This window comes from Patella vulgata, chromosome 3 (assembly GCF_932274485.2).
Source record: "Patella vulgata chromosome 3, xgPatVulg1.2, whole genome shotgun sequence".
Lineage (NCBI taxonomy): Eukaryota > Metazoa > Mollusca > Gastropoda > Patellidae > Patella > Patella vulgata.
The window spans coordinates 50697757-50723069 of record NC_065881.2 but is presented as its reverse complement, the minus strand read 5'-3'; the positions used below and the strand labels follow the sequence as shown (position 1 = coordinate 50723069).

The window sequence follows — 25313 nt, the reverse complement described above, 5'->3', positions numbered from 1 at the left end:
AAAAGGCTACAGAAAAATATTCTTACGATTTAAAACTGTTAATTGTCCTTCCTTGCTGTTTTTGTTTTTGAAGTTACTTGTAACTTCGGTACGTCCCAGTACAGACCCGGAAGAATATGCAATGCAGCGATACATTCCTGCATCTTCATATTTGAGGTTTGTGATTTGTAAAACACCTGAGGAGAATGTTGTGTATCTGAAATTAATAATAAAAACTCCATTCTATTCACAAGACATAGAAATACAAGGACTGGTGTGTTGAAAAGTACAAACAACTTGTAACATCCACATTATTGCACTGTATAGCCTATTAATAGACTGTATCTAAAGGTCAAAGGTCTCTTATCAATTCCTTTACCAAGAAAACTTTCATGAAATTCAATTACATTGTAAATTATTTTTCATTTTAATTTCCTACTCTAGTGATTTAAACATGAATATAATCAATATTTACAAATCATATTATGTTTTTTTAAAAGTGATATTTATATATATATATATATAGATTACATCAACTAGAGAGTAAAAGCAGTGCTATTTATAAATATACATGTATACATACCGATCATTTTGAGGTATATTTTTTTTATCTTTTTGCCATACATATGACGGAGGAGGTACAGAGTTGATATTGCATTCAAATCGCGCCACACCACCTAAATATCCCTGCCATGGTGAAGGCTCTTTTGTAAAAAATTTTTCTATGCCTGAAAAATACAGTAATTGAACTTTTATCGTAAAGTAAAATAGCAACCAGAAAAATAAGCTTACACAAATCAAAATGGAGCTCAATTAATCACATCTTCCCATAGAGCTACAGATGAATAACATGGACACATTTATTTAGAACTATTCTGATGCTGATTAGAAGACCCGTCTATAACATATAGGTACTGAAAATCAAAAGGACATATTTATGGAAAACAGTTACTAGTGTATTAAATGTGATATTTCGAAGAGTACTTTCTCAACGTTATCAAGCTAATACAACAATACAGATATGAGAAAAATACCAACTATAACAACATAACCGAAAACTCTTTGAAACGTCGTCTTAAATACACTAGTAGCTGTTTTCCATTTTCCAGTTACTAAATGCCCTTTAAAAATTATTATTGGTACTAATTGCAGATCTTCAATTACATATACTTCCAAAGTTAACTTCTATCAACGGGCCACTCATTTTATTAATTGTTCACTCCAATTCATCCTGATATAAAAAATTTTTTCTTATCCAGGCATTTGGTTTGGCAGTTTAATCAAAGTACATGTACAATCATGCATATTTCTCAAACATTTCCTTAGAAGGACAGAAATAGATTAGTTGATACTGATAAGTACTAAAATAGAAATAGTAGGTTAATTTCCCAACAACTAACAAGTTAAAATGACCAATATTCTGGTACAGAATATCTTCATCATGGAGATTGGTAAGGTGAGCATAAAACAAAAACCTTTATTCTAATTTTTGAGCACAGGGAGCCACGGTAGTTCAGTTACATGTAGTTAGTCACTGCCTCATAAGTCTGCTGTAAGGAGCAAGGGGTCTGGTTTTGACAGAGTGAAAAACTGGGGTTGTGTACAAGAATACTTGCCAGTTGGACTTCGATGAAGACTATGTCGAAACTCCACTCTCTGAGCAAAATTTCACTCCTAGCACACTGCATGGTAAATGCCCAACTTCATTGCTTGGTTTGTACGAACAAATTCGGGGGGAATCACGTGGTTAAGTGGGTAAGATGCTGGCTTGCTAGCCTGGAGGTCGGGTGTTCGATCCCTGTATTGGCCGAGAAAGTTCACCGAGATATTCCGGCGTGGATTCCCCATGTCAGTGATGCAGGATGGAGGGCCTGACAAGGACAGCTGTCTAGTCGTTCAGATGAGACGAAAAACCGAGGTCCCGTGTACACATTGGCGTGCACATAAAAGATCCCTTGGCAGTTGGAATTCGATATAAAGAGTAGGCTGCCCGGGCAAAATTTCCCTCATAGCACACTGTATGGCGTATGCCCGTCGTCATTAGCCCAGGTTAGAAGCAGAACAGTAGGACGTTAAACCCCATTTCATTTCATTTCATTTTCATTACGAACAAGTAGGACATTAAACCCTCATTTTATTTTCATGCAAACCTTAAGCAAACAAGAGGGTCACATTGGTCAAATGGTAGAGTAGCCAGAAATGTGAATGTCCAGGCAAAATTTTCTAATAGCATCATACACTTAACAATTGAATTGACAATCACCACATGTTAGTCTACAACATTAAATACCTAAGTATTTGTCATGATTGATTGTTCACAACTATTTCAAATTTCTTGATAACATAGCAGCTTAGATGTATCTACATGCATCAACATTAATGTCTTAAAAGTCAAGAACTTAATATTTCGGCTTAACGGTTGTTGTCTAGTAGATTTGTCATCCATGTGAGGACCTTTAAATCAAATATGGCTACTGAAATGAATTGAAATGACTGGGCTAATGAAGACGGGCATATAGTACTATACACTGTACATATGACATACATTTACATGTACATTACATTAGAAAAATAGAATTAATTTGGAATAATGTCAAAATTTACATGTACATGTAATTATTGAAATCCATGCACTGATTATCATAAAAGTAACATATTTTTTGAAAAACATTTGTTTCAACTCCTTGAAAATCTCTAAACAATTATGTATGACTTGGTACAGGTTAAAATGTCTATACATGTATGTCATTAATGGCTAGGCATACATGTATACAGGTTAAAATGTCTATGTCATTAATGGCTAGGCATACATGTACATTGTATGTCTCAAATATTCCAAACAAACAAATTTGTACATGCATGATGTAATTGTACAGTACAGAATATTCAAATCATGTGCCATGTCAATTTTTTTTGTAACAAACTAGCAAATACTTTTCACGCTCTAATCAACATCCAATAGACTTAAAATTAATATTAATTGTTAATTCATAAGACTACCTACAAAGTTATACACAATGTCTATGTGCAAACAATAATATTATGAAGAAACAATATCTAGTTACTGCTCTTGATCACTTCTTAAAATATTGAGGACCTCTAGTATTATGAATTTTTGAATGTCATTTGTATACTGGTATGTTCATGTAGGCACTACACTTTAAGTCCATACAGAAGCCTCCATTCAAGTTTCACAAAATTCTATTAAGAAGATATGGCAAAGTTATTGAAGTTTTAACAAATTCAACATATCGGTTTAACATAACTATTATACGTACATGTACGTGTATGTATATTTGGGAAAAAAGTCCAAATTGGCTAGAACAGGGTATAACATAATTAGGGTGACCACCTTTGCTTGATCATATTGCGGGACATCATCTTTTTTTTAAAAAAAAAACCGAGGTAGTATGCATAACAATGTTGATCTAGTCACTTCACTTTTCGTCATTGCAACAATAGAAAATCAACCTATGAAATATTCACACAAGCCTGGTTTGTATTCGTGTGTCATATGATATTTACCACGAATCTTTTAGGATAATAATAGATAGCAACAATATAAATTCAAGTCATAATATTTATATCTTTCATTTCAAACAAAATATATAGATTATTAATTTGTGCGACAGAACCGTTTGAAAGGGTGTGTTGGCGTTGAATTAAATTTTTAAGTTACAATCAAATGACTGCCGAATTATTATCCATGTACATTAATCGTTTATCGCTAAAATCAAATCATGCCCAAGGTATAGTGAAACGTTTTGAGATTTTATCGCTTAAGTTCAATCATGCTAAATGTTGTGAAACTGATAAAGGATGTTATGCTGGTTAAAGATGCATGATTTGAGAGCTGGGGGGGCTGGATGGCCGAATGGTTAGCATGTGCGAGCTGTATCATAAGGTCTGTCATTGAGTCAACTGGCGTGGTTTCGATTCCCTGGTTGTACGTGACAAGGAGTGTCGCGGTCGCTTGTTCAACCTCGTGGGTTTTCTCTGGGTCTTCTGGTTTCCTCCCACTGCTAAAGACCCGTACTTCGCAAGCGAATGATTGAAATAAAATTAAATCATGTGTTAGTCCCAAAATGACCTAGTTTGTGTCGAGTGGACTTAAAAGCCATCTCTCCTTCTCTCTGGTATATTCGAGACTAAGCCTCGCTTTCCCATTTTTAAATTAAATTTTTAAATGGCGAACCGTTCTAATCTAGTTAAATCTCGAGTATCAAGCAAATTATAGTTTGTTTCGAGTGGGCGTAAAATTCCATTTATCTTTTTCTCTCTCTTCTCTCTCTCCCTGGACTGTTTTGACAATAATTGACTTTGGTAGTTTATTGCATAGAAAAGGTCTAGCATAGGACAAAGCACGTTTCCAAGTTGTAAGTTAATATTTGGAGATTTTAGAAGATGTACTGTCTGAGAACTGAGATTTCTACTGGTAGTGCAGGTCTTTACAATATTTTAAAAAATATAATATGTGAATTAATTATATTCATTTAATTTAATTTAATTTTCTTTGAGTATGGTGACGGTCGTGGTGTTGTCGATTGAGCTGCTGATAGTGGTTGTAGTTGTAGTGTGGGGTGTCAATGTTATATAAATTATATTCGTTGATTTTTGTCAATATTTTCCATTTCTTATGTTTATTACATTAAAATATATATTTCTTTGAGTTAAACGTAATTGAAATGGCATTTAACGCCCGACTGGGCTAATGAAGACGGGCATACTCCAGATTGTGTCCTATGATCGAAATTGTGCCCGGGACCGGTGCGACGGCCTATACTCTTATATCGATTCCAACTGCCAAGGATTCTTTTACGTCTCATCCGAATGAGTATACGTTGACCAAAGCGCTCTGTCCATCACCAGTGACAGGGGGAACCACGCCGGTGGATTTCGGTGGATTTTCAGAATGATGTACAGGGAAAGGTCATCTACATGTTGGTACCAAAATACCTTATAAAGGAATTTGTGGTGGGTCTTTCAGTATTTTGACTAGACTAATACTCAAATAGACCATAGCGAGAGTAGATTCACGCATATTACTGTATAGAAATCTTCCATGTGAGCAATTGCGGGACAGTTTGGTTGGTTTTTGGGACGCGGGACTTGGAAACATTTTGCAGGACTGTCCCGCGAAATGCAGGATGGGTGGTCACCCTAAACATAATGTAGTTGCATTTAAGCTCTTATTTAAATACCACCAGAAAAAGTATATATTCATGTCAAAATACATTAAGTAAGGCAACCTAAATATTTTATTCCTTTCATCTACAATAAATGATATTTTATTTTTCATGTATACATGAATATAAAGCTTCCTTTAAATTTAATTAACCACTAATGGTGAGAATTTGTTAAACATATGATACCACTTCATTTATTTTGACGTTGTGAAAATGGTTATTTACAATAATTACTAAATAAAATTAACCTTATATGATCTAAATTTTCATAAGATGGTTATCGCTATGTTTTTACGATTATTACTGATGTTATCAGAATCAATACAGTTCTAGTGCTCAACATACTACAACACAAACTATGCAACTTGATTTAAAAGCATTGCATACGAATGTGTCAAATTGTTTTGCTTTTCAATAATTGGATAAAATTTGATATGTCCCTGAGGGCATTACAACAGCTCAAATTTAAATTATCAATACCAAATTATTATTAGCAAGCTACATGTACATGAAATGTTTAACATTCCTCCAGGCAACGTGTTGTATAGAGCAAGTAAAATGTCTATTTTATAACCTAAATTGCAACGTGTTGTATAGAGCAAGTAAAACGTCTATTTTATAACCTAAATTGATCTATCTACCTGAAAGAAAAAATGTGAGCCTCAATTTGACAAAAAAAGCAAACTATTTTTTGTTGTAAGAAAATACATTTAATGTTAACAAAAGCTTTCTTAGAGCAAAATAAGAAAAAAGCCTTCATCATTTTCTCCATCAAAACAATCTACAGGTGTATTATCAATCAAAGACAAAGGGGAGATAACCCCTAATGATTTGTCATTGACCAATGAGTTAGTTTGTTGAGCTACAGGTATGAGTCATTTATACAAGCTGTTTACAATCAACATTGCTGGCCTGTGGCCAAACCATCCAGAGGTTAACTGTGTTAAGCACACAGAATACATAAGCCACGTTTGAAGTGACCAATAGTAAATAAAGCCTGAAGATAGGAAATTACGATCCTTCAATGTGATTTGTATTATACACATTAGATCTACAATCAATGCATCTTTGTGTACGAGGGTGAACTTTTCAACAACTTTAGTTTAGTGTTGTATACCTTTGCTCAATTTATTTGGGGTGAAATACATGTAGAGCCCACTTCTTAACTTACTTTGGATCATAAGTGCAAAAAAAAAATCATTGTTGTTTTCAATCTAATATTATCTCTAACCTTGATTAAATGGATAGTTTTTTTATCATGACATAATAAAATATTAAAAAAATAATTCCTTTAATCTTCAAACGTACAAGAAATATATTCTTGAATTAAATAAATCATTTTGCATTTTTTTTTCAAAAATAGAACATAGTAAATCTGACTTCTGTGTATAGAGGCCTAATAATAATCTGATTTTCATGTGGTATAGCTCATGCATGAATACAAGAATATTATTTTTTAAGTACAATGTACCAGTAAACAAACATACATTTTTGTACACTGAAATATATTTCTTTTATTTTACAAGTATAAATTCCTTTCAAAGATACATTATCAATACTGTTATTACTAACAAGCCATTACATTCTAATGATGGGCTAAAATGTAATTAACAAGGAAAAATATACTAGTGAAGAAAATCATAAAGTGGTGTAAAGTGTTTTAAGAAAGTACATGTATCTCCTGCCCAAGCAGACATGTTCATTATTACATAAAAAAAACTCTTCAAAATAAGAGTAGGCTGTAGCGTTAGTTGCTGTATGGCGTATGCTTGTCTTCATTAGCCCATTTGGTGCAGAAATGTAGGACTTTAAACCCCATTTATCTAATTTCATTTCCTTATGTGAGTCTTTTCACTAAGTTCATAAGTTAGGCCAGGGGCCACTTCAAAATAGGATGGCATTTCAATGTAGGCGTAGAAAAATGCATTTTTCAGTAAATACCAAATAGATTTAACTGAAATAATATCTAGAATTTACATGTACAAGAAATATTATACAATCATGTAACATGTACATAAGATGTCAAGCTCAAAAACCCTTTACATGTATGTTATCATTCATTGTTTGTATTATGTGTGTAAATATATTCAAAGATGAACTAACATGTTTCTGCAGTGGTCAGGATATCATTTTCTATATACATGTACATGTATTACCATTAACATTGACTGCTTGCATGATAAAACAAGTTAACAGTGAGGCTTATGTCCCCCCTCACAATCCCCAAATAATTGGAGGACACCTATCCTAAATAAAAAATTTATCTTTTAGTTTTTGAAATGTATTGAGCAATCAAACTGATCGTCTATACTTCATCCGAGCAGAAAAAGTTCACTCTCTTCAACTTTTGAATTACCTAATAGTGAAACTACACATTAAGTTGCATCACTCTCCATCTTGTCACAAAGCACTGACCAATGAAATTGCTAAGCTCTGCTATGCTTTAGCAGAAACTGTTGATCATTGGATTCAGTCAGGACATTCACCTAATGAACATCTACACCAAGTTTGTTTAAACATTCTACATGTACCTCAATTAAGTTAGGGTGCCAGGCAACGAAACAATACGTCCATAGCAGCTAAATGGTTTCAGAGGTTAACAAGGGTTGTCGTATATTTATTCTTTAATATTAGCAAGACAATATTGGAAATTGTTGAAATTCAATAGGATTCTTCGTTTCACTTATCTTCTTGATGCGTTTATAAATTTCATACTGATTGGATGATAACTTTTGTCATTGGAGTTTTCACAAGGTGCACCAAAGTGAAACAAGGGCCATAACTCCAGAAGAAATAACGAAAATTTCTGAAATTCAATAGGATTCTTCATTTCTCTAATTTTAATGATGCATATAAATTTCATACAGATTGGATAATAACTTTTGTCGTTAGGTTTAACAAACTGAAACAAGGGCAATAACTCCAGAGAAAATTATGGCCCTTAAACACTTTGAAATATCTTGTTGACATTCAAGAGGCTAAAAAGTTAATATCCGATTGACTTTGAATTTATACAGTGTTTAAGGTCATGAGACAAAGAAGCCTATCAATTTGCAGTGATTTCCGATAGTTGCTGCCAGAGTTATGGCTCTTGATCTCTTTGAAATATCTTGTTGACGTTCTAGAGCCTAAAGTTAATATCCGATTAAAATTATGCACAGTGTTTTAGGTCATGAGACGCAGAATCCTATTGATTTTCAATGATTTCCTATAATTACTGCTAGAATATTATAATTCTCAAGATTTTTAATCTTCATTGAAATATAATGGATATAAATGGATTCAAAAATATAGTTGTATTTGTGATTTGATACAGCCATTTTGAACACTTTTCACATCAAACACTAATAAACACAGAGTGACTGTATAATAAATGTTTTATTGGGATGTTTTAATGCCAAAGGCTATACTATGTCAGTCACAAGCAAAAACATGCACGATGTCAACAAAACCACAGCAAGTTTAATATTTCATACATAATGAATTCCATTATAACTACCTGTACTATACATGTACATGTACATGTATGTACATGTAACTTCAAGAATCAATAATATTATAAATAACTATACATGTATAAACATTTATTTTATGAACAGTAGTGGAATACCGCGTTTTATCAGTGAAATAAAAGTGTTATTCCACTGGCTAGCAGTAGTCCATGTTGTTTTTACCTAAAATGATTGTAAAATCAAAAAAATAAATAGAACATTTGTCGTTTTGTCGTGAATAACATATTTCATTTCATCTCTAAGCAAGAAAACGTTTATATTTTCACTCATGCTATATAAGTTTTCTTGCTTAGAGATGAAATAAAATATGTTATTCACGACAAAACGACAAATATCCTCTATATATTACATGTAACACGATATTCTACATGTACCAGTATGTTTGGGGTTTTTTCTAAACATCAAACAATTTTGGTAAGTACACATGTATTATATTAAACACAAAACTTATTATGGAAAACAATTACTGAATTTAAAAGGAGCAACAATGATTTTTTTGTTGTTCCTGAAAATATAAGTTTTCTTGCTTAGAGATGAAATAAAATATGTTATTCACGACAAAACGACAAATATCCTCTATATATTACATGTAACACGATATTCTACATGTACCAGTATGTTTGGGTTTTTTTCTAAACATCAAACAATTTTGGTAAGTACACATGTATTATATTAAACACAAAACTTATTATGGAAAACAATTACTGAATTTAAAAGGAGCAACAATGATTTTTTTGTTGTTGTCAAGCCAAATATGGATACTGTTAGGAAATGGATTTATGTACATGCTTGTACAAAATGTACAATCTGTGAGTAATGATGAGTTACATGTACATGCACATAGTACATGTACATTTACCAAATGTACCATAATAATTGATGTTATTTCAAAAGTAAATCAGGACAGGGACGTGCAGGATATCCAAAAAGAGGTATGGTAGGGTCCCAAATTTTTATACCCTAATATGCTTAATTATGTACATGTACATAATAATGCTCTTTACTTCAAAACTGTATATACATGTACACATATAGATTTTAAAAAATTTATTTTGTTATATCATTAAGTGTCCCAAAGATAGTTTGCCATTCAATGAATGAAATGTGGTTTAAGCCCGTATTTTTTGTATCCTCTGGGCTAATGAAGACAGATATTTGTAATGCAGTGTGCTACACGTACATGTACATGAATGTCAAATATGGCTTATTCCTTTTTCTAAGTGTCAAAGCTTCTTTTACAAGCATACCACATATACAGGACATTGGTTTTTAATCCTTACCAGGTCCCCCCTGTCCTGCACCACAGAAAAGGGAATCCAAGCTGGAAAATTCTGCCAGACACACAACGGTAATCCACACTAGAAAATCCTGCCGGACAGACAACAACTACATGTAAGTCATTCAGACAACAAAGTTTGTCACATATTTATCCTTTTGTAGGTAATGAGGGGCATTTTAATAGTAAAAGCATACATGTAGATATCAAAAATTGATCAATAGTAAACTAAAGATAGGTTCCAGGCAATGAAACATACCCCCACAGCAGCTACATGTACATGTAAGTCGTCAACAAGTGTTGTCACATATTTTTTCTTTCGTCAGTAATGAGAACATTTACTTACAACACATGAAAATCTGATTTTGAGTAATAAACCATGAAGTAATTATCAGAAAATATTAGAATTTGTTTTGATTGTTTGTCTCATGACCTTAAACAATTTATATTAACTTTAGCCTCTAGAGTGAATGAATGAATGAAATGGAGTTTTAGTCTTAAGCACGTCCACAAAATTTTTCAAAGTGATCAAGGGCCTTACCTCTGGCAGTAATTATCAGAAATCGTTGAAAATGAATAGGATTCTTTGTCTCATGACCTTAAACACTGTGTATAAGTTTCAAGACAATCAGATACAATCCAACAGTGAGACTGATTTCCCCAGTCGAAACCCCAAAATAAATATATGACACATTAATTTATTGCACATTTATTTTTTTCAAAAGTTGCAAGCAATAAAACTGATTATCGACTATAGGTCTACACTAAGTTTCATCACTCTCTAGTGTTATCTTGTTCTAAAGCATTGACCAATGAAATTGCTGAAATTGCTTATCTCTGCTTAGCTTCAGCTCGAAATGTTAATCATTGAACGCAGTCAAGACATTCACCTAATGAACATCTACATCAAGTTTAAACATTCTACCTCATTTAAAAGCAGTTAATCATTGAACTCAGTCAAGACATTCACCTAATGAACATCTACAGTACATTAAGTTTAAATATTCTACCTCATTTAAAAGCAGTTAATCATTGAACTCAGTCAAGTCATTCACCTAATGAAAATCAAAAATTAAGTTTAAATATTCTACCTAAATTAAAAGCAGAGTTGTTATGTTAAAAGTCTTGACCAATCAAATTGCTTATCGCTCCTTAGCCTAAGCGGAAATTCTAATCATCGAACTTAGTCGAGGTAATGATATAATGAATCTATACTCAGAGTTTCATCGCTCTCACTTCATTATAACCAAAGTTATCGTTCCCAAAAGCATCAACCAATCAGATTGCTTATCTCTGCTTACCGTAAGCAGACAATGTTCATCATCGAACTCCATCAAGGCATTCACCTAATTAACGCCTACACAAAGTTTGAACATTCTGCCTCAATTAGAAGGATAGTTATATTGTGTTCCAAAGTCTTGACAATTCAAATTGCTTATTGCTCTTCTTACCATCAGCAGAAAATGTTCATTATTGAATTTAGTCAAGGTATTGAATTGATGTGAAAACTATACACAAAGTGTCTGACTCTCACTTAATTAGAATTAAAGTTATCGTGTCCCAAAGCATCAACCAATCAAATTCTTTATCTCTGCTTACTCTAAGCAGAAAATGCTCATCTTCGAACTCCATCAAGGCATTGACCCAATAAACACCTACACCAATTTGAACATTCTAGTTCAATTCAGATTTTGTGTCCAAAAAAGTGTGACTGACAGACAGATGGACGAACCCATTTTAATGGTCCCCTGCGGGGGACAATTAACTTTAGCCTCAAGAGCTTCTACGAGATTTTTCAAAGAGGTCAAGGGCTATAACTCTGGCAGTAATTATTGAAAATAGTTGAAAATCAATAGGCGTCTTCATCTCATGACCTTAATCACTGTGTATAAATCTAATGTCAATTGGATATTAACTTTAGCCTCGAGAGCATCCACAATGTTTTCCTAACTGATCAAGGGCCATAACTCTGGCAATTATTATCGGAAATCAATGAAAATCAATAGGCTTTAACACTGTGTATAAATTTAAAGTCGATCGGATATTAACTTTAGCCTCTAGAACGTTCACAAGCAATTGTGGATGTCAGACCACTGGCTGGCGGGGGTGACGACAATATACAACCACATTTCATTGTAGGCGTATAAAAATCGAAAGACAACTTCATCGCAGTGTATCAATATGAGAATGTACATGTATACTCTTAGCGTGTGCAAAAGATTTTTCAAATTGATCAAGGGTGATAACTCTGACAGTAGGTTTTAAAAAAAAGAAATTGATCAAGGGCATAACTGTGACAGTAATTATCTGATGAACAAAAACACTGCATAAATTGAATGAAGTCAATTGGATGATAACTTTAACCCGCAGAGCACCCACAATGGGTCACAACCATAGATAACCAAATTTAAATGTGTGTGTATAAAAAATTTTGGGGGTTGATAAAATCGTCTTTTGTAAATATGCAACTGAATCAGGATTAAACTGCCCCAACATAGACCTCCCAAGTCCCAGTCTTCTTCAGATTCAAATAAGCCAACAACCTGTCAATTCAATATTTGTTTGATACAGATATATAATATTACAAATTCTTCTTAACATAAAATTACATCTAAAATATGTTGACTATGTGAACTCAAACTAAGTCCGAACAAAGTTGCCCTACATTTATTTATATCTGGGATTCTCTACCCCCTTTCAAACAACATCCTAACAATATTTATTATCTCAATCTACATCTACTGAATCCAAATACTGGCTGGAATAATGGTCAAGATCTCATATGGGATTTCATTTATAATCTAAGACCATCATTTATTGGTCAGTGCTGTGGTCATTTGGCATTCTGCCAACTCATCCCAGCAATCCTTCATGAGTAAGCTGTTGGCCTGAACCAGATACTATTTATAACTCAAACCTACAAGCAATTCAATTTCCAAAGACTCTCAATGTGTGTATTATATTGTAGAGAGTATGATAAACACAGGGAAACTCTACAACTTTCTAGTTTAGTCGAACAATTGTTGTTTTTTTTCATTCTGGTATCTTTTTCCAGTGTCTTGACCCTCTCATATTTTCATTGGTGCATACATTTCAATTTTTTTCAAGTGGAGTACCAATTTCATACTACAAATAAACTCTTTAATATGGGTTTTGTAGATACATGTACATGTAGTATGATAAAAACAGTGAATTTTGTATCCTACTAGCTTAGTCGTACAATTGATTGGGCTTTTTTATTCTGGAACACTGTACTTCACTATCTTGACATCACTATTTTTCCTTGATGCATGTACATAAATTTTTTTTAAGATGAGTACATGTACTAAGTTCAAATTACTAAAAATAAACTCTTTTAAAGGCAAGGATGGTATGAAACACCGAGATCTTTTGTATACCACTGGCATTGCCAGCACGTTTAAGATCCCCTGACAGTTGAAAATCGTTAAACACCATTTCATATGTCTATTACATGTATGTCTGGTAGCCAGTGTAGGGCTCTGACCATATGGCATTGTACCCACCGTTGTTCTTAACAGTTTTCCAAACTATAAGATAGTGACCAGGGTCCAAGGTTTTGGGCAATATTCATGTTAATTCCCCTCTGAAACGTCTATTCCTTTAATTATTCTATAATTAGTAAATCTGATCACAAATTCAATCATTACAATATGGATCTAAATTCAGTAGTTTGATGCAACATACTGTATATCACATGTACATGTACATGCTGTTTTGTTATTTTTGTTGGGCAGTTTGTACTCCACTGTATAACCTAGACTACTACTTTAATATTATACAGTAAAAATATTTTTGATGAAACCTCAAGAACAGACCAGAGTTATAGACATGGTTAGTTACTCAGTTTATAAATATATATCCCATTGAATGATAACTGCATTAAGTGCTTTGTCTTAAATAACAAGGGGTTTCAATGATCGAGTGGTCTGATACATTGTGTATGTGCATTTTAGAGAGAGAGAGAGAGAAATGGGGTTTAACGTCCACTCAACACAAACTAGGTCATTTCGGGACTAACATATGGTTAATTTTATTTCATTAATTCGCTTGCGCGTAGGGGTCTTTAGCAGTGGGAGGAAACCGGAGGACCCGGAGAAAACCCACGAGGTTGGACAGGCGACCCTACTCCTTGTCACGTACAACCGGGGATTCGAAACCACGCCAGTTGACTCAATGACAGACTTTATGATACAGCGCGCGCACGCTAACCATTCAGCCATCCAACCCCCGTGCATTTTAGATCAAAAGACCAGTCATCAATCCATGTGAATGTGATTTTAATATCATGCTGGTACATGTATGTAATATGCAAAGTTGCAGGATTGCCTTTCTAATCTCTTGGATTTCTCCAGTTTCCCTCAATTTTTTAAGATCACTGCACCCATGTGAATTATTGAAATAAATAATTATACAGATACATGTACATTTTTTTTAATTGTACTTGTACTTGTACAGTTTGTGTTCAGTGTGTGTGTGTGTCTGTCTCTCTCTCACACAAGATTCAGACAAACATGTACATTGTACATGTAAGTACCCTTAAGTATCATAATGTGAATTTTGATTGCTAAAAATCATTATTTATGATTTTGGGGGTTATGGACATTGATGTGTATTTTCCTCGCATAGCATTTTAACAACTTTGTACCAGTTTTCCGTGTACAGTGGACTGTCAATTCCGACATTGTACAGGATCGATACAATACATGTATGCCGGATTAATTATACTGGAATTATTATTGTAACTTCGAATACCTAAGTATTATTATTATGCACGCTCGTATACACAGCACTTAAAATTTGATAACGCTTTCTGTACATTCAAAATTTTATTACATTATATCAAACAATTGCGTAACAATTTACTTTGAATATATATAATCATCTAAAGTTGACTAAATAGCACTTTTCATCCAAGCCTTACAATTGGCCAACTACATGTAATTGACCGACAGGTTGTGTTTGTACATGCCCTTAAACCATTCATCTTTTCGCTTTAAAATGTTGGATACTGCAGTACGGCCAATTGAATACTTTTACCAAGAGATTATAAAATAAAATCATCAAGGTAATCAACAAAGACCGACAGGTGTTTTATGCTCACAGTTAATTGATTGGTGACTGCTTGTCCGTTAATTCCCACTGATTGAAGGCCGGATTATCCAATGTTAATTGTACGCAAATCGTGTGATGGGACCGCCAATTGATGTCGTAATTTGGAATATTCAGAATCTGGATTACTCAAAATTTCTTGGGTTGAAGTAATAAGGAAATAAATTGGGACATGAAAATGAGGGATTTCACAGAATTCCATAGTATTGATGTTGGAAGTGACAGAGTCCACTGTATATGTTATCATAATGAGCATTCCAAAGAAATTAATGATGTATTGTCAGATTAAGCAATGATATATAAATGTCTTTAAAGGACAATATTGGTGCCAATCATTATCACATATGTGTTAGAGCTGGTTAAACACATTCCAAATATACTTTTAACACAGAGATCATTGCTACGATAGCTGAGTAATACAGGTTTCCCGTATTGGAAGTGACGAACGCCAAAGGAAAACACGAGTCACCGCTCTATCTAACTGACTGAAGCGATGAGTGATAACATATACACGTCCGAATTTCTGCTCACTAATAATTCATTCGAAGACCAAAAGTTGTTGTGTGAGACTGCGAGAGGATATCTGACAATTCATAAAAAGAATTGACTGCCACTAGATAAGAGAACACGTAATAAAAACAGAAAAAGTCTGTGCATTACCATGTTTTTATAAGGTATAGAATGAATATAAACAAGGAAATGTACGGACCATTTCTATTTTTCTCGTGTTCTCTTATCTAATGACATTCAATTACTGTAATGAATTGTCAGATACATGTATCCTCTTACAGTCCCATATAACAACTTTTGGTCTTGGAAGGAATTATTAGTGAGTAGAAATTCGGCCGTGTATCTGTTATCACTCGTCGCTTCAGTCAGTTATATAGAGCAGCGACTCGTGTTTTCCTTTGACGTTCGTCACTTCCGATACGGGAAACCTGTATTACTCAGCTATCGTAGCAATGATCTCTGTGTTAAAAATATATTTGGAATGTGTTTAACCAGCTCTAACACATATGTGATAATGACTGGCACCAATATTGTCCTTTAATTCTACATATGTACACTGTATAGTTTACATACTAAATAATTGTACCAAAGTTAAAGCAATGACACACATCTTTAAGAACAATGTACTGTATAGATGTACACTGTACATTTCATGTAAATGTACATCTTAAATAATCTCTTAGAATATCACTACAGCTTCTAAAAGAGTAATGTTTTTTATACTAGGAATGTTGGATAAAACTCCCACTGTATTCACTGATTTAAGGTCAATACCCTTGATGTGGTGTGTAAATATACAATATTGGATTATACATCGGTCAGTCTTTTTGATTATTATACTGTTTATTATACAATAACATGTTATTAATCCTCTGATACGCATAATTACCAAGCAATCCCCAATGATGGCAATCATAGGAAGTTCTGATACACTTAAATGGAAGAATGATATTCATATTGTGGATAAATAAAATGCAGTCAATATCATTAGTTGGAATCATCTTTGAATTCAACAAATACTGTACATAGATGTTATGTATATTGCACACTGTAATGTTTTATTTTTTAAAAATATATAAAAACACTATACTTACTTCTGATTTTTAACAGAATCACAGGAGCTAAAATTTTACCAATACTATTACTGGCAATACACTGATATTTCCCCTCATCATTCCACTTTTTATTTTTACGGATCCTTTTAATATACAGAGATCCATTGTTTAATATCACTGGCCGTTGCTGTGAGGTCAGGGGTACTCCATCTTTATGCCAAATATATGTTAGCGGACGATTTTTGTCCGTCGAAGTCACTGAACAGTTTAAAGTGAAGGAACTTTTTTGTACAGCTATTTCTACATATTTGCTTGGATGAAAGTCAACACCAAGACTGATTTCTTCGTTTCCTGAAATTATACACAGAAACAATTATTGGAATGCATGACATGTACGTTTCTGGAAAACCATCTTGAAAAATTTCTTTTGCAGAGTTATCAATTTCAAAACTGAAAATACTCCAGGATCACTACAACCAAACACGAAAAAAAACAACAATCTTTTACATGTGCTTCATTTCTGTGATAAGCAACTGAAGGACATGAAGTACATGTACTGAGCGTCATTTACTTGATTCAATCTCTGTCACTTTTAATTGCATCCCGAGTGCTGAATCTGGTGTACAAGAAAACGCTTTAAGAAGAATTTGATTGAACCCATCATACCCATTTTTCCCCCCATCGTTAAACTGAAGGAGAGTAAAGCAGAATGCTATAGTTGTATTCTAAACCTTTTCCTCATTGGGATGTTTGTATATATGTGTATACATAACAATACAATATAAAGAAGGTTGCCAGAAAGCAAAATATACACCCACAGCAGCTATGTTGTCCAAGCAAGATTAAGGCTGTCACATTGTGAATCTTCATGTAAATAAAACGTAAAACCTTTATAATGTATAATATCATTCGAAATGTAACAAACAATTGTCAGAAATTGTTACAACTGTTATTCATTGCAATAGTCAAAAGCAAGAGAAAAATTTAAAGTACTTGTAGATCAGCTGATGACTTTTATTTTCTACAAAGTGAGCAAGTGCAATCATAAAGAGTGATCATAAAGAGTGTTCACAAGAACCTACAAAGTGAAGCCAAGGACAATAACTCTTGAAGTAATTAACAGGATTTGTTGAAATTCAATAAGTGACTTTGTTTTACCAATTAGAATAATACATATGTTGTTTAAATAAACAAACCAGTACAGGAAATATTTGGATAACAAGGCTACTAACATTAATTGGAACTTGGACATTTATTTCAAGTTTCCATAAATACTGACATACATGTATGTATTTTGTAAGTTATTGATGTACATGTATATCGGGTTTGGTTCCAAACATGATGTACATTGTAGTTCTCTTTACTACGATTTTAATTTGTCAGATGACTGCGTTTCATGGCCAGGCCTCTTATTCGAGGAACAGATCGACTCCATTGCAAAAAGATTCCCAGTTGCTCATGATCAGGAAAACAATAGGATATGGTCACTTTATTTGTATACAAAAAAAGGTTGAAAATGAAATATCACTGACTAATAGCCTTGTTCTGATGTAATGTAATAAATTGCAACTATCTTTTTATACTGACTAATATATGTACTTTTATTACATAACAAAATTGAGTTGTTCATTAAATATAATCTACAAAACCAAGCCTGACAATAAAGCACCTGTCACAACCATCCCGTCTGGTGCCTGTCATTTTGTCTGGCAGGGATTTTTCGTTTTTTCACTATCTTTGTTGATTTTATTAAGTTCCCTGAGCGTGATTTGAGCGATAAAGGAATCCTTTGAAACCTGCAATAATTTAATAGCAATATCCGTCCAAAAATGGTTAATACTATTCAGTATTTACAAAGATGGTTGCCAGGCAACAAAACCTACGCCCACAGCAGCTAAATCGCCCGGGCAGTCAACAAGAGTTGTTGCATATTTTTACTTTTGTCGGTAATGAAACATTTACAATACACTAAAATCTGATTAAGAGTAACAACTCATTAAGTAATTATCCGAAAATCATCAGTATACATCATGGATTTAGCTGCTGAAGTTATCAAAAATCATTGAAAATCAATACACATGTACTTGTTCGTCTCAAGACCTTAAACTCTGTGTATCAACCTAAAGTCAATTGAAACAATTATATATACATGTCAGCGTAAACATGGTGTATAAATATAAAATCAATCAGATGATACAATTAGGAGATAAACACCGACTGTTTAGAATTTAGAGGGCTGTTATTGTCCATTTGATACCGCTTAAATCATGAAAAATTTAAGTGGTATCAAATGGACAATAACAGTCCGATAAATTCTAAACGGGAGGTGTTTATCGATATTGTAGCCCAAAATATTTAACATTTTTCTTGGAATTCTTTCTTTGGCGATAGTTGATGGTAGTATTTTGGTTTTAATGACGTAAATACCAAGGAAAACAATTTTGACGTAATGAAAATATCCGTGACGTAATAAGATGAACACTCATTTCCATTCTATTTGGTTCACAAAGCGACTGGATATGTGTGTCTGTTTGGAAAGGGAGGTCACTCTGCGATAATTTTAAAGATTTAAACAGAAAACGTAAGTGTATTTTATGTACTTTTTAAATGATTTTAAACTGCAGCAGTGACTAGGTTCGAAATAAATTGCATATCATGTTTGATAAATGTCCATAAACTCGTGTGACAGTGTAGATAGATGCTGTGTAGCGTACGCATGTGGTTGCTACATGTATGCTTGTTTACGTTGTCATTTCGACGCTGTGAATATGATGCTTCTTCTTCGCAAAAAAACCCTGGCCTGTGTATCTGTATGAAAATTAGTCTCTGTCCTATTCATATCAGTAGTATCAGCCTGATTTGTATATTATTAAAAATATATTACGGTCCATAGGGAGTTCAATAAATTGTAGTATATTTATTCACTTGTTGAAAATCTTCGATTTTGACCAGTCTGATTATGATCGAGTGACCATACTGTCCATAGCAACCATTATTATTGTCAGACCAGCCTTGAAATTAAATTTACTTATTATCTTTCAAATACACTCACTAACTTTTTTTGTGTGTGTTTCAGGTGTGTGTTTCAATAAGCCAATGGTTGAATTTCATTGTTGATGACATACAAGAAAAAAATCATGAAGATTTCCTGGAATAAAGTTTTAAGGTGTAGAATTTTTGGCCACTGCAAACCGAGTCTAGCACCCAGAAAATATTCATTCGCAGTGAGTCGCCCAGGAAATTTAGAGGACTGTTATACTCATTCCACGCCACTTTTCGACCAATCAGAATCCAAGAAATTTCCATTTTGGGCTACAATGTACATGTAACTATGGTCTCTAAAGTGAAATGAAATGAAAATGAGTTTAACGTCCTACTGTTCTGCTCTGAACTGGGCTAATGAAGATGGGCATACAGTACGCCATAGTGTGCTATGAGGGAAATTTTGCCCAGACAGCAGCACTACGGCCTACTCTTATATCGAATCATCCACAAGATTTTTCAAAGTGATCAAGGGCCATAACTCTGGCAGCAATTTTCGGAAATTTTTGAAAATCAACAGGACTTTTCGTCTGATGACCTTAAACATTGTATAAATTTAAAGTCAATCGGATATTAAAGTTAGCCTCTAGAGCATCCACAAGATTTTTCAAAGTGATCAAGGGTCATAACTCTAGCAGCAATTTTCTTCGTCTCATGACCTTAAATACTGTGTATAAATGTAAAATCAAACAGATATTAACTTGAGCCCTAGAGCCGGACCGACCGACGGACAGGGGAACGACAATATTAAAAATGAACTGAAAATTCACTGATCTATGTTGTCCCCTATGTACTAGTAGATGGCACTCTTTACTTTTCTTCCAGCGTGGTTTCCCCTTGTCAGTGATGCAGGATGGAGGGCCTGACCAGGACAGCTGTCTAGTCGTTCGGATGTTACGAAAAACCGAGATCCCGTGTACACATTGGCGTGCACGTAAAAGATCCCTTGGCAGTTGGAATTCGATATAAGAGTAGGCCGTAGCGCCGCTGCCCGGGCAAAATTTCCCTCATAGCACACTGTATGGCATATGCCCGTCTTCATTAGCCCAGGTTAGGAGCAGAATCGTAGGACATTAAACTCCATTTCATTTCATTTCCAACTGCTGTTATATTTGCCACCCGTATATTTCTATTTATACCTTCCATTTCAAACTAGAAAGAGAGAGAGAGAAATGGGGTTTTACGTCCATTAGACACAAACTTGGTCTTTTCGGGACTAACATACGGTTTAATTTTATTTCAATAATTCGCTTTCGCGTAGGGGTCTTTAGCAGTGGGAGGAAACTGGAGGACCCGGAGAAAACCACGAGATTGGACAGGCGACCCTACTCCTTGTCACGTACAACCGGGAATTCGAAACCACGCCAGTTGACTCAATGACAGGTCGTACGATTCAGCACGCACATGCTAATCATTCGGGCATCCAACCCCCCTTAGAAAGAGAGAGAGAGACCTCAATGACAGACCTTTTGAAACAGCGCACACGTGCTAACCATTGCCCCCCCCCCCCCCCCGCCATTTCTTTATTGGCATCCCGTATTCATTTGCTACTCATAGCCTACATTACTTTTTCAACCGTGTGTTTTATTGTCAAACATATAATTCATTTACATCTACTCACATAGGCGTACGTCCAGCCAGGGATGAGATCGTAATTTCTTAAAATTGACTGAGGGATTAAAATTCGGCATAAAATTTAGAACATTTAATGTCAGTTTAATACACAGTGACATTTTTTTTTCGGGAATCATGAATGTTTGTTTAAGCGTCTCTGCTGTGTAGCCTACTCTAAACAATATATTTTTTAAGCAAGATCATAATTTGTTTTGGCTATTTCCCCTTGTCAGTGGTGTAGGACGGAGGGCCTGATAAAGACAGCTGTGTAGTCGCTCGGATGTTACGAAAAAAACGAGGACCCGTGTATACATTGGCGTATCCGGGCAAAATTTTCCTCATATGAAACTGGAATGAGAGAGAGAGAAGGTCATTTCGGGACTAACATATAGGGTTCCATTTTTTTTTAATTGAATAATTCCCTTGCGCGTAGGGGCCTTTAGACTATTTTGTCTTATTTAAACCTTTCAAAGACATGTCATAAAGTACAGTACTTTTTCGGGTAGTCACCGCTAGGCTATAAATAGACCTCCAATGGCACTGTGTCAAACAAGGTTTGTTGTAGTAGTAATTTTCGCATTTTTACTGCAACGAAAATGATGTATGTGCATTTTGTATGACGAAGTTAAACTAGTTTTAGTGGTTGGTAGCATTACCCCTCGACCAGACATCGTGATAGGACAGAGAATATCGAATTAAAAAAAAGAATGGCAAATAACGAAAACAAATGGCAAATAACGAAAACGAATGGCAAATAACGTAAACGAATGGCAAATATCTTTGCCATTCGAATGGCGAATATCCTCTGCCCTTACTATATTTCACTACATGTATAAGTTTAATACATGTAGTATCTATTAGCAAAAACACAATCAAATTATGTCTAAAAATCTTTAATACAGTATTTAGTCATTAATACTTTTGCAAAGTAAACAATTTTCCTAAAAATCTCCTATGGAATTTATCACTTCATTTATTGTTTAATAATAAATATTTACTAATTTTTAATCAGTATCTTTATGGAATATGAAAATCATAACCATACATGTACATAATAATATGATGAAATCTCTTTTATTACATAACTCTATTCTGATTTCTGTTCAAGATATAATTGTAAATTACACAATTTATTGAATATCAGAAAAAAACATAGATGCATAATCAATACAATAATATACTTTCAAACACTTCTTGTATATTACATGTATTATGTTGCTATACATGTAATTAATGTAGTAACAGGTGTTGTGTTATTGGCAGGGTAAAATTATTTTAAGAACACCCGATAACAATTGTCATACTAACGACAACAATTGTCATACTAACGGTTTCTGTTGTTCTGTTGCATATAAATATATACATGTAGATCAATTAAATGAAAGTAAACATGTACATAAATATGGTATATAAATCTTATCACCATACTGTGCAAATCTAATGATTTAAATGTTTCGCATAATATTGACATGCATTATGCATCATAATACTATACTATATTTAAATATATTATTATCAATAGAAATGATATTCTATAAATATTTTTTTTACATGTTATTATACAATGTTTATTCTATGATGGGAATATGTTAATTTAACACACTCAATTTTTCATTTATTGTCTCCTTTATATTTCATTAAAACTAAATCAATCTTTTCAAATCTACAGAGATGCATGTATGGTTTCTTAATTTCAGAAAATAAAATATGTGCTGTAAAATGTGAAAAGAATAATGTATTGGGTATCAACTGGTTTTTTTTTATTCTTATATTATTTAGGTCACACTCAAAGTGAAGGTCACATTTTTCCTAAATCAAACGTGACATAATATAATTTCGCTTTTAAGAGATACATTTACTGTTAATTACAAAGCATAGTTCGTTTTATTAAATTCATGACAAACATTTTGTAGTATTTCTTAAGCTCTTGTTTGGTTGCCAAAATTATCGAGTATTTTCTTCGTTATTTATGATGAACAGTGACCTCACGGCCGTGCGCCGAGCAACGGAGGTCAGCAACTTTGCCGTGCACTCTATAGGCTGGTTTTACCAGAAATGGAGCCCTGCTTCGTTTTTTTTTTATTTTCATTAATCATCAATATGTACAAATAAAATGGGTTGTGATTAATGATAGAGCACATTCAATGACAAGCCATGGAAGAATTCATATAGCTGATTATTAAAGTCTTCAACGAATAAAAAAAAACAGTTCAGGAACCAACATGGCTTCCCCGAGGTCACGCACAAATCAATGAATAAGAGGAAATAGAGCGAAAACAATGTTGAAGCTTCAGCCTCGACCTACATAATCCTGTTGTTTCTCCACATAAAACGCCTTCAAGAACAACTAAATATATAAAGGTCCTTCAATAACTGTCCCATAAAACGTAGCTACCATTTATTATACAAAATGTAGAATAATTTGTAGGTTTTTACCGAATAATATAATCAAAACATGCGAACGATTACATTATCATTATGTTCAGTGAGATGACAGCTCAAGATTGCCACGTAAATATCAATAACAACGCATGATATAAAACAACTGGTAACAGCAACAATACATTTTAATATTTATGAACTATTTGGCAGCTCATCTGGGTCAGTAAAAATGGCCAAAAAGAATTTGTTTGTTAAAAAAGGCATATTTTCTTAACACGCCCCCACTAAAGATATCAGCAATAAAATGACAGCTTTCTCGTTTTCTAGCACACTACAAATAACCTAATCTTTTATGTGAGCTGATATGAAATTACTAAGCGGTGATTAGACAATCGACTGCAACAATAATACCGTGGACAATAGCTTTGGCAAAACTATAGCTGACCACTAAATGCCCTCGTTATAGTCCGGGGCATGCGCCATGTTTTCTAGAGAACCGCGGAGGGTTTTTTTTTATACTCAACATTGGTGATTTTGGTGAAGAATGAGTAAAAGACTTACCTTGCACAAGATGTAGTATTAACCCGATCGCAAGGTGAAAACTGAGGTATTTTGGTATAAAAGCCATATATTTGGACTTTGAACTACAAAGTTCACATGTGTACAATTAATAACACCATTCTCCTGCCCACTGCAAAGCTTAGAGCATGAATACATGCATTGAACCGCATTGCATCCTGTAATCTGTTTAACCTTACGCTGTTGCTTCAAGTTCGCTCTCTTTTTGGGTAATTCCGTCAATATAACGACACTAGAAGCAGCAGAAGTGAAAAATTAGGGTAGTTAGAGTAAAAACCTAAACATCCACAAATATATGTGATGTTGGGACCATGATGTTTATTAATCTTCATTACTTGTCATGTGAGTTCCAATGTTGTGATTTTTTTATGTCGGGGGAGTAAGGTCAACCCTTGAAATGGCCGCGGTTATATGAGGTCAAGTATACTTTTATTCCCGCGGAAATATTGCGACACCGTTGACGTATGATAAATAAAAACGCTCTAATAACCAATTAATTGACAATGAATCACACAAAAGTTAACAGTTTACGTACATGTATATATATTCTGTGCCGATCTCTTTTTATTGTAAACAGTATGTACGTGGGATCTGTTAAGGAAATAAACACACAATACTACAAAAGATATATTCTTTTTTTCTGTTAAAAATTCCATTTTAATTATTGGATGAATCAAAAAGAAATTTGGAATTTTATTTAATTTCGGGAAAGGAGCAGATTAAAATCTCTCATTTCGCATTTTAATGTTTGCAGATCGTTGTGCGTTAAGCAAGAGATGATTTATTGACCAACGTTTACACCCATGGCCACTTTAATTACATAACGCTTCTCCTCATTCAATTCTGTTACATAACTGGGTATTATCAGTCCGATATGCCACGCACATCTACAATATCGCACAGAAGACGAATGTGGAACATCAATGGTATTGCACAGTATATCTCATCAGCGGGTGTTAAAGCGTGATATTTTGTACAACTTCGTCTTTTAGTAATTTTAAAGAGACAATTTGCCGTAGATATATTTTAAAACCAAATTAGCGATGCA

At 33.8% G+C, this 25313-nt stretch overlaps 1 protein-coding gene across 3 annotated transcripts in view; it reads right to left on the bottom strand.

Annotated features, from left to right (window-relative positions):
- LOC126815550 (protogenin B) overlaps positions 1–24384 on the bottom strand; it is a 50583-nt gene extending 26199 nt beyond the window's left edge. For all 3 annotated transcript variants that reach the window (XM_050541245.2, XM_050541246.2, XM_050541247.2), the window contains exons 1-4: positions 24248–24384; positions 16688–16999; positions 563–707; positions 27–196 (exon numbers count right to left, since the gene is read on the bottom strand). In XM_050541245.2, the coding sequence (XP_050397202.2) occupies positions 27–196; positions 563–707; positions 16688–16999; positions 24248–24314 (694 nt within the window). In that variant the 5' untranslated portion in view covers positions 24315–24384. The remainder of the gene's footprint in view (positions 1–26; positions 197–562; positions 708–16687; positions 17000–24247) is intronic.
- Between the last annotated feature and the right edge of the window lie 929 nt (positions 24385–25313).